This window comes from Eurosta solidaginis, chromosome 3 (genome assembly GCF_040869045.1).
Source record: "Eurosta solidaginis isolate ZX-2024a chromosome 3, ASM4086904v1, whole genome shotgun sequence".
NCBI classification, from domain to species: Eukaryota; Metazoa; Arthropoda; class Insecta; order Diptera; family Tephritidae; genus Eurosta; species Eurosta solidaginis.
In genome coordinates, this window is record NC_090321.1 from 211,097,881 (window position 1) to 211,109,186 (window position 11,306).

Genomic DNA, 11,306 nt, shown 5'->3' on the forward strand with positions numbered 1-11,306 from the left:
GGCCGCTGCTCCAACTAAGTGTTTATCACATTAGGCAACGGCTACACTGATTTCTTATCATTAAGTGAACAAGAGCAATCGTCCTGATAAGACAGACATAAACCCCCAATTCGTGTACATCCTTTTCGAGATAATAAAGCCATGTCCTTGCTGAAGTTAGGCGGTTAAGCGTTCATGGATTACGTGACTCGTGACTAATTTTCCAGAATACTGAGCCACACTGCATGTATTCCTATAACGCCGTGTCACATCAGCGCGCCAATCAAAATTCAGAGATGGCCCTTATTAAAGCCCTAGTAATGTCGTTGTACGTTTCCTACCCAACCTGCCAGAAGGATTTTGGGACCAGACAAAGGTGGCGTCGGCACAGCACTTGCTCAGCTGGCCCGATAACAAGCTTATAAGAAAAAGACTGCGGTGTAAAGATGCCCCGCTGTCATTCAACTCCTGTTCGCATGTTCAGCCCCTGTTAAAAGATCGGCGTGACAATTGCCGGGTATGTCGCTATGCTCTAGCAGCCAAATAATCTTTATAGAAAAGTATCTTGCTGCGCCCACGAGCAGTTTTAGAGCTCATTATTTTGATTGATGCCTGACTGTCCGAGTAGATGGTAAACTCCACAGCACTTGATACATCGCGTCCACAGCATACTTGGCTTCAGCTAGTAAGATGCTGCACTGGCCAGGCAGCCTAAACTTACGGCTAATTCCAAGTTCCTGATACTATACGGTCTCCTCTACCTTCCCATCCAGCTTGAAACCATTCGTGAAATAATTCACCTAACCACCTCCCCAAACATTTCCCACCTCATTCATCCCTCGAAAGTGTATATGTTGTGAAGTTAGCAGCCAAGGCAAAACCTGACACACAGTAATCAGTCTTGTTAGGCATAAAAGTCGAATCTGGTAAGAATACTGAGTAACTAAGTCTAAATCCTTCGGCTCGAAGCCGAAAAGGCCGGGCTGAAGCTGCTCTCCCAACAATATCCACCAGGTGTAAATTTTACGTTGCTTTAAAATCTAGTGTTGATAATGTGCATAGGCTCAGCTGCTTCCAATAAGGGCCTTTCGTTGCACAGTTTGGAAACTTTTAAAATTGGATGCAGTAGCCAGTGTTTTCCACCAGACCAACACCCCGTAGAAGAGGATCGGATTGAACACCTTGTTATAGAGCCAGAAAACCTACGCCAGTAGAAGAAGGAGACTGAGGCTTTCTATCTCTGTTCTCTATATTAAGCTTCCATTACATCTTAATGTCAAGTATAATGCCACGGTACTTAACTTCCGGCCCTCCGCCTATGGTGGGTGATCCGTAAACAGAGATCCTGCGCGTCCCAGTAAATATAACTAGCACTGTTTTTTGGAACTTACAGCTAGGCTGCAGGACATAAAACCTAGCCACCGTGGCTAGGTATGCCTGTATAAGGTCGTGCAAGATTCCCCCCTTACAAGGATTTCATTAGAGAACGAAAATCGACACTGATGATGACACAACGTCGAAACCAGTTTGTATCGAAACATAATTTGACAAGGGATGACGGAAAATCGTTCCAATATGCATAATGATTTCTAGATCGTCAGCATATGTCAGTACCTAGCATCATCTCCATTCGAAGTTGTGGTTGTTCTTTTTGAAGCAATAAAGTATTTTCCCAAAGATTTTGTAATAGATGTTGATGGTCCTTTGCCGATCTTGAAGAGTTCGTTTACGACTACCACCCAGAGAAGTTGAGACAGAACACCCCTCTGCGACGTACCACTCCTAGCCCTTCTCTGGGTCACTGAATCTACCCACTCCGCTATGTCAATTCTGCCGTATTACAGTTCTGCCGTAAAGCCTACTGAAAAATAGGATTTAAGACGATTCGACTTCCTGACAGGATTGCTCTCTAAATAACAGTTGGCTGGAAATTATTGAAAGCCACTTTGATATCGAGAAAGGCACCCAATACGAACTTTTTGCACTCGAGTACCGTTCCACCAGTTGTACATTAAATGGAGGGCTGTTTCCGATAATCGTCCTCAGGAATCCTACTTCGTGCAAATATCGATCTATCGCTCCAGCGCTTTAAACAGGAACGAGGACAAACATCTATCTGAAATCGTTGGAAGAGACATGAGAAATCTTTGCCGACCTTAGCTTTCATGCTTTACCTATATTCAAGGACTTGGGAGGATCCGGAGGGAGTCCCCAAAACCATCCCGGAATGACCCCCAAACGACCCCGAGGAATTCGCCAAAACCATCCCAAAATGACCCCGAAATGACCCAGAGGAAGTCCCCAAAAAGATCCCGCAATGGCCCCGAAATGACCCCGATGGAGTCCCCAAAAAGATCCCGAAATGACCCCGGGAGGACCCCGAGAGAGTCTCCAAAATCATCCCGGAATGACCCCGAAATTACCCCGAGGAAGTCCCCAAAATCTACCCGCAATGACCCCCAAATGACCCCGAGGGAGTCCCAAAAAGTCACGGAATGACCCCGGGAGGACCCCGAGGTACTCCCCTAAACCATGCCAAAGTGACCTCCAAAAGACCCCGAGGGAGTCGCAAAAGCCATCCCGAAATGACCCCAAAACCCTAGAAGGATCGCGAGGGATCCCCTGGAATGGACCCCAATAGACCCCGGGAGGATCCCCAGGGTGTCCCAAAAATTACCCCCAAACGGCCCCCAAAAAACCCCGCGAATACTCCCCAAAATCATCTCAATATTACCCTAAGAAGCTTCAGAACTACACGCGAACTGGTTACGCATATGGGTATATTTTCAGGGCATCTCGATGGTTTATTTTTTTATTTTTGAATAACTGAATAAAAACTAAAATTTTATTGTTATTCCATATTTTGTAAATAATGAATAATAACTCAACTCTTTATTCAAAATTTGCAAAATAAGAATGGGCGCTTATCATCAATTAGAATATTTTGGATAACGAGAAAATGTTATTCATTATTCAAGAATTGAATGAAAAAAAATTAACTTTGAAACTTTGAAAAGCTGAGACTTTGAAAAGCTGCTCGTGCTAGCTGTCACTATGCTGTTTCCGAGAATCTGCCAGCACTCCAAGTGTCATTATTGAAATTTCCAATAGAAAGGAAATTACAATAGTAAATACGAAGGACTTCGTCTTCTGTCCAAATGTGGACTATTTAAGTACTAGCGTTAAGTTCACCCTTTTCTCCCTAACCGTGGCCTACCAAGTTTTTTCCCTCCAAGCCATTCTAAAGAAAAAAACAAGTAAGGAAGATTAAGTTCGGGTGTAACCGAACATTACATACTCAGTTGAGAGTTTTGGCGACTACATAAGGGAAAATAAACATGTAGGAAAATGAACCGAGGGAAACCCTGGAATGTGTTTGTATGACATGTGTATCAAATGAAAGGCATTAAAGAGTATTTTATGAAGGAGTGGGCCATAGTTCTATAGGTGGACGCCATTTAGGGATATCGCCATAAAAGTGGACCAGGGGTGACCCTAGAATTTGTTTGTACAATATGGGTATCAAAAGAAAGGTGTTAATGAGTATTTTAAAAGGGAGTAATCCTTAGTTCCATAGGTGGACGCCGTTTCGAGATATCGCCATAAAGGTGGACCAGGGGTGACCCTAGAATTTGCTTGTATAATATGGGTATCAAAAGCAAGGTGTTAATGAGTATTTTAAAAGGGAGTGATGCTTAGTTCCACAGGTGAACGCCGTTTCGAGATATCGCCATAAAAGTGGACCAGGTGTTACCCTAGAATTTGTTTGTACAATATGGGTATCAAAAGAAAGGTGTTAATAAGTATTTTAAAAGGGAGTAATCCTTAGTTCCATAGGTGGACGCCGTTTCGAGATATCGCCATAAAGGTGGACCAGGTGTTACCCTAGACTTTGTTTGTACAATATGGGTATCAAAAGAAAGGTGTTAATGAGTATTTTAAAAGGGAGTGATGCTTAGTTCCACAGGTGGACGCCGTTTCGAGATATCGCCATAAAGGTGGACCAGGTGTGACCCTAGAATTTGGTTGTACGATATGGGTATCAAATTAAAGGTATTAATGAGGGTTTTAATAGGTAGTGGTGGTAGTTGTATAGGTGGTCCCCTTTTCGAGATATCGCCATAAAGGTGGACCAGGGGTGACTCTAGAATGCGTTTGTACGATATGGGTATCAAATGAAAGGTGTTAATGAGTATTTTAAAAAGGAGTAATCCTTAGTTCCATTGGTGGACGCCGTTTCGAGATATTGCCACAAAGGTGGACCAGGGGTGACCCTAGAATTTGTTTGTACAATATGGGTATCAAAAGAAAGGTGTTAATGAGTATTTTAAAAGGGAGTGATGCTTAGTTCCACAGGTGGACGCCGTTTCGAGAAATCGCCATAAAGGTGGACCAGGTGTGACCCTAGAATGCGTTTGTACAATATGGGTATCAAACGAAAGATATTAATGAGTAGTTTAAAAGGGAGTAATCCTTAGTTCCATAGATGGACGCCGTTTCGAGATATCGCCGTAAAGGTGGACCAGGGGTGACCCTAGAATTTGTTGGTACAATATGGGTATCAAAAGAAAGGTGTTAATGAGTATTTTAAAAGGGAGTGATGCTTAGTTCCACAGGTGGACGCCGTTTCGAGATATCGCCATAAAGGTGGACCAGGTGTGACCCTAGAATTTGGTTGTACTATATGGGTATCAAATTAAAGGGATTAATGAGGGTTTTAAAAGGTAGTGGTGGTAGTTGTATAGGTGGTCCCCTTTTCGAGATATCGCCACAAAGGTGGACCAGGGGTGACCCTAGAATTTGTTTGTACAATATGGGTATCAAAAGAAAGGTGTTAATGAGTATTGTAAAAGGGAGTAATCCTTAGTTCCATAGGTGGACGCCGTTTCGAGAAATCGCCATAAAGGTGGACCAGGTGTGACCCTAGAATTTGTTTGTACAATATGGGTATCAAAAGAAAGGTGTTAATGAGTATTTTAAAAGGGAGTGATGCTTAGTTCCACAGGTGGACGCCGTTTCGAGAAATCGCCATAAAGGTGGACCAGGTGTGACCCTAGAATGCGTTTGTACAATATGGGTATCAAACGAAAGATATTAATGAGTAGTTTAAAAGGGAGTAATCCTTAGTTCCATAGATGGACGCCGTTTCGAGATATCGCCATAAAGGTGGACCAGGGGTGACCCTAGAATTTGTTTGTACAATATGGGTATCAAAAGAAAGGTGTGAATGAGTATTTTAAAAGGGAGTAATCCTTAGTTCCATAGGTGGACGCCGTTTCGAGATATCGCCATAAAGGTGGACCAGGGGTGACCCTAGAATTTGTTTGTACAATATGGGTATCAAAAGAAAGGTGTTAATGAGTATTTTAAAAGGGAGTGATGCTTATTTCTACAGGTGGACGCCGTTTCGAGAAATCGCCATAAAGGTGGACCAGGTGTGACCCTAGAATGCGTTTGTACAATATGGGTATCAAACGAAAGATATTAATGAGTAGTTTAAAAGGGAGTAATCCTTAGTTCCATAGATGGACGCCGTTTCGAGATATCGCCATAAAGGTGGACCAGGGGTGACCCTAGAATTTGTTTGTACAATATGGGTATCAAAAGAAAGGTGTTAATGAGTATTTTAAAAGGGAGTAATACTTAGTTCCATAGGTGGACGCCGTTTCGAGATATCGCCATAAAGGTGGACCAGGGGTGACCCTAGAATGCGTTTGTACAATATGGGTATCAAACGAAAGATATTAATGAGTAGTTAAAAGGGAGTAATCCTTAGTTCCATAGGTGGACGCCGTTTCGAGATATCGCCATAAAGGTGGACCAGGGGTGACCCTAGAATTTGTTGGTACAATATGGGTATCAAAAGAAAGGTGTTAATGAGTATTTTAAAAGGGAGTGATGCTTAGTTCCACAGGTGGACGCCGTTTCGAGATATCGCCATAAAGGTGGACCAGGTGTGACCCTAGAATTTGGTTGTACGATATGGGTATCAAATTAAAGGTATTAATGAGGGTTTTAAAAGGTAGTGGTGGTAGTTGTATAGGTGGTCCCCTTTTCGAGATATCGCCATAAAGGTGGACCAGGGGTGACTCTAGAATGCGTTTGTACGATATGGGTATCAAATGAAAGGTGTTAATGAGTATTTTAAAAAGGAGTAATCCTTAGTTCCATTGGTGGACGCCGTTTCGAGATATTGCCACAAAGGTGGACCAGGGGTGACCCTAGAATTTGTTTGTACAATACGGGTATCAAAAGAAAGGTGTTAATGAGTATTTTAAAAGGGAGTGATGCTTAGTTCCACAGGTGGACGCCGTTTCGAGAAATCGCCATAAAGGTGGACCAGGTGTGACCCTAGAATGCGTTTGTACAATATGGGTATCAAACGAAAGATATTAATGAGTAGTTTAAAAGGGAGTAATCCTTAGTTCCATAGATGGACGCCGTTTCGAGATATCGCCGTAAAGGTGGACCAGGGGTGACCCTAGAATTTGTTGGTACAATATGGATATCAAAAGAAAGGTGTTAATGAGTATTTTAAAAGGGAGTGATGCTTAGTTCCACAGGTGGACGCCGTTTCGAGATATCACCATAAAGGTGGACCAGGTGTGACCCTAGAATTTGGTTGTACGATATGGGTATCAAATTAAAGGGATTAATGAGGGTTTTAAAAGGTAGTGGTGGTAGTTGTATAGGTGGTCCCCTTTTCGAGATATCGCCACAAAGGTGGACCAGGGGTGACCCTAGAATTTGTTTGTACAATATGGGTATCAAAAGAAAGGTGTTAATGAGTATTGTAAAAGGGAGTAATCCTTAGTTCCATAGGTGGACGCCGTTTCGAGATATCGCCACAAAGGTGGACCAGGGGTGACCCTAGAATTTGTTTGTACAATATGGGCATCAAACGAATGGTGTTAATGAGTATTTTAAAAGGAAGTGGGCCTTAGTTCTATAGGTTGACGCCGTTTCGAGATATCGCCATAAAGGTGGACCAGGGGTGACTCTAGAATGTGTTTGTACGATATGGGTATCAAATTAAAGGTAATAGTGAGGGTTTTAAAAGGGATTGGGCCTTAGTTCTATAGGTGGACTGCCGTTTCGAAATATCGCCATAAAGGTGGACCAGGGGTGACTCTAGAATGTGTTTGTACGATATGGGTGTCAAATTAAAGGTATTAATGAGAGGTTTAAAAGGGAGTGGTGGTAGTTTTATATGTGAAAGCGTTTTCCAGATATCGACCAAAATGTGGACCAGGGTGACCCAGAACATCATCTGTTGGATACCGCTAATTTATTTATATATATAATACCTGCCAAGATTTTAAGGGTTTTTTATTTCGCCCTGCAGAACTTTTATATTTTCTTCTACTTAATATGGTAGATGTCACACCCATTTTATAAAGTTTTTTCTAAAGTTACAATTCGCGTCAATAAACCAATCCAATTACCTCACCATGTTTCATCCCTTTTTTCGTATTTGGTATAGAATTATGCATTTTTTTCATTTTTCGTAATTTTCGATATCGAAAAAGTGGGCGTGGTCATAGTCGGATTTCGTTCATTTTTCATACCAAGATAAAGTGAGTTCAAGTAAGTACGTGAACTAAGTTCATTAAAGATATGTCGATTTGTGCTCAAGTTATCGTGTTAACGGCCATGCGGAAGGACAGACGAACGACTGTGTATAAAAACTGGGCGTGGCATCAACCAATTTCGCCCGTTTTCACAGAAAACAGTTAACATCATAAAATATATACCCTTACTAAATTTCAAAAGAATTGGTTAATTTTTGTTCGACTTATGGCGTTAAAAGTATCCTAGACAAATTAAATGAAAATGGGCGGAGCCACGCCCATTTTGAAATTTTCTTTTATTTTTGTATTTTGTTGCACCATATCATTACTGGAGTTGAATGTTGACATAATTTACTTATATACTGTAAAGATATTAAATTTTTTGTTAAAATTTTACTTTAAAAAAATTTTTTTTTTAAAGTGGGCGTGGTCCTTCTCCGATTTTGCTAATTTTTATTAGGCGTACATATAGTAATAGGAGTAACGTCCCTGCCGAATTTCATCATGATATCTTCAACGACTGACAAATTACAGCTTGCAAAAGTTTTAAATTACCTTCTTTTAAAAGTGGGCGGTGCCACGCCCATTGTCCAAAATTTTACTAATTTTCTATTCTGCGTCACAAATTCAACTCAAGTTTCGTCACTTTATCTGTCTTTGGTAATGAATTATCGCACTTTTTCGGTTTTTCGAAATTTTCGATATCGAAAAAGTGGGCGTGGTTATAGTCCGATATCGTTCATTTTAAATAGCGATCTGAGATGAGTGCTCAGGAACCTACATACCAAATTTGATCAAGATACCTCAAAATTTACTCAAGTTATCGTGTTAACAGACGGACGGACATGGCTCAATCAAATTTTTTTTCGATCCTGATTATTTTGATATATGGAAGTCTATATCTATCTCGATTCCTTTATATATGTACAACCAACCGTTATCCAATCAAACATAATATACTCTGTGAGCTCTGCTCAACTGAGTATAAAAAAATAGCGGAGATATAAGCCGAGCTTGTCTTCCTATTGGCAATCGTTGGTATAGGCGGAGCACGCTACCACGACACCAAAGGGCCACCAAGTCATCTTAAACAGCAAAACAAATAATAACTCATTTTCTATTGAATCGTATATATTAGTATCGCCTGCAGCAAAATTTGTTTAGTCCTTCAACATAGTAGGTATAAGTTACTTCTACTTAAGCCAATAATACTTTAACCGTTAATCCAATGGGATATTTGTGACTGCCACATTTATTTGTTGTAAATAACCGAACGTGCTCAAACACTAGAAAGTTATTATTGCAAGTCATAATACAAACAATTCTTGAATATTTATAAACTCAAATTATAAAAAAAAACAACAATGACTTCTAAATATGTTACTTATGCTAAGGCGGTCGTACTATCGCGTTTACAGGCAGGGGCGGATTAAAGGAGGGGCTAGCAGGGGCTATAGCCCCGGCCCCACTTTTGGCCGAACATTAGTTCTCTTTCAGACAGCGATGAATACGGACAACAATTGTGCTGCAGCAATATTGCTCGCTGTGGCAATTAAGCGTAAAAAAAAAGAGAGAAGATCGCAAAAAAAGAATTTGGTGCAAATAATGGTTTAAAAAACGAACAGTTCTTGGACAAAGTGAGCTTATTAAAGAACTGGAATTCACGTCACAAAATGATTTTAAAAATTACGTTCGTATGAGCAAGGCAACATTTGATCAACTTTTACAAAAAATTTTGCCACTCATAACGAAATGGGATACAATAATGAGAGAAGCGATTCCCCCTCATCACCACCTTGCTTCAACTTTGCGCTTTCTAGCTAGTGGCAATAGCTTTGAAGACTTAAAATTTTTGACAGCAATTGCGTCCCAAACGATTGGGAAAATAGTTACAGAGACTTGTGATGCCATAATAAGTCAATTGAAAGATTTTATTAAGGTAATTATTATTGATTAAATTATTTGTTTTCGACTAAACAAGAAAAAATTCATGTGTACATATGTGTGTCTGAAAATTATTGGTTTTTTGAAGTAAAAATAAAAATAAATTATTCGTCCGTTTCAAACGATGCAAAAAAAATTTTTTAAGTTTTCTACCGAGCTCGAATTAATGGATGATGTATCTTCAACGATTCGTACATTTTGTGTGACTTGAGGTGACATTCTACTACTGTTTATGGACGAGCCGCTACTTAAAGGAGTTGGAACTCTTATTGTATAATTCTGCATGTGTTGGGGCACCGCGTAGTTAAGTTGCGTAGACGTGCGCATTGGGTATTGCGGAATGACATTTGGTGTTAATATTTGACTTAGGTTAAAAACATTTTGGATTTCAATCGCGTGTCTAAATTCCAATGCTCCCAAGCAACCTTGAAATAAAACATCTGATATGATTTTTCGCGGAATCGTTTTCTGGGAGGCCTCCATTTCACTATATTGCGAAGCGCACGATTGAGCCAAGGAGTCACCTTCTGTGGGTTCGCGGCTATAGGCAAGTCTCTCGCATGCAATTTTAATAAGTTTATCTTCTTCAGAAGCTTTTCTTTTGCTTGGTCGAACAGTGAATTCCTAAAAAGAAAGATTTATAAGTTTTTCATTACTTTTCAGCTTCCACAAACAGAAAAAGATTGGAAGGTAGAAGCGAAAAATTTTGATGCACGCTGGAACTTCCCAAATTGTATAGGCGCAATTGATGGAAAACATGTCAATATAACAAAGCCACCTGGATCTGGATCTTTTTATTATAATTATAAAAAAAACTTTTCCATCATTTTAATGGCAGTGGTTAATGCTAATTACGAATTTTTGATGGTGGATGTTGGCACAAATGGAAGAGCGTCTGATGCCGGTCTTTTTAGCGAAACAAAATTTTTTTCATCTCTAAAAAATAAAATATTGAAAATTCCTGACCCTCAGCCGCTTCCAAACTGCGAAGAAAAACTACCATTTGTATTCGTAGCTGACGATGCTTTTCCCCTGTTAGAAAACATCATGAAGCCATTTAGCCACAACACACTCAAGGAAGAAGAAATAATGTTTAACTACAGGCTTTCTCGGGCGAGAAGAATTGTTGAAAACTGTTTTGGCATTTTAGCATCAAGATTTAGAATTCTCCTACAAACTATTAATTTATCACCAGAAAAAGTCACGAAAATTGTGTTAACCTGTTGCTACTTGCATAACTTTTTACGGAGGCAAAATGAGGAGACGTATTTTGAAGGTGGATTCGATGTTGAAGAAACAGATCCCGGAGCGATAGAATACGCCGATTGGCATAATGACCATGGACTTACAGCTCTTCAAGCTTCAAGTGCAAAGAATGCATCCAATTTAGCAAAAACTACTCGAGAAAAATATTTTATTATTTTAATACAGTGGGAGTAGTTCCGTGGCAGAACAATGTATTAAATATAAGAAAGTGAATCATTTACGGAATAAAAACAAAATGAATGTTTGTGTTCACAAAAAAAAAAGAAACAATAAAATTTTGACTTTTTTCTTACCTCAAATGTGTTTGTATTTTCATCCTGCTTTGTGGTAACGCCTGCCAAAGGTTCTTCTTGATCTTTCAAAAAGCATAGGAAATCATAGCACCAAAGAGTAGGAACATATTCATCCTCAGCACCAGCACCAGACTTCAAACTATCTCTCTTTTTTTTTGATTCACGCCGGTATTGCGCCCGCAAACTACTTATTTTTTTTATAACTGTATCCTTTGTGGCATCAGGATCTACTTCTTTTAATTTTTCGATTAAA

General features: G+C 39.9%; 1 protein-coding gene across 1 annotated transcript; it reads left to right on the forward strand.

The window, feature by feature from the left end:
- Positions 1–10,199: 10,199 nt before the first annotated feature.
- On the forward strand, positions 10,200–10,934 carry LOC137243587 (uncharacterized; the record flags this gene model as incomplete). Its single annotated transcript, XM_067771432.1, has 1 exon — positions 10,200–10,934. A coding segment is annotated over one exon (735 nt), but the record flags the coding sequence as incomplete, so codon positions are not given.
- Positions 10,935–11,306: the final 372 nt, after the last annotated feature.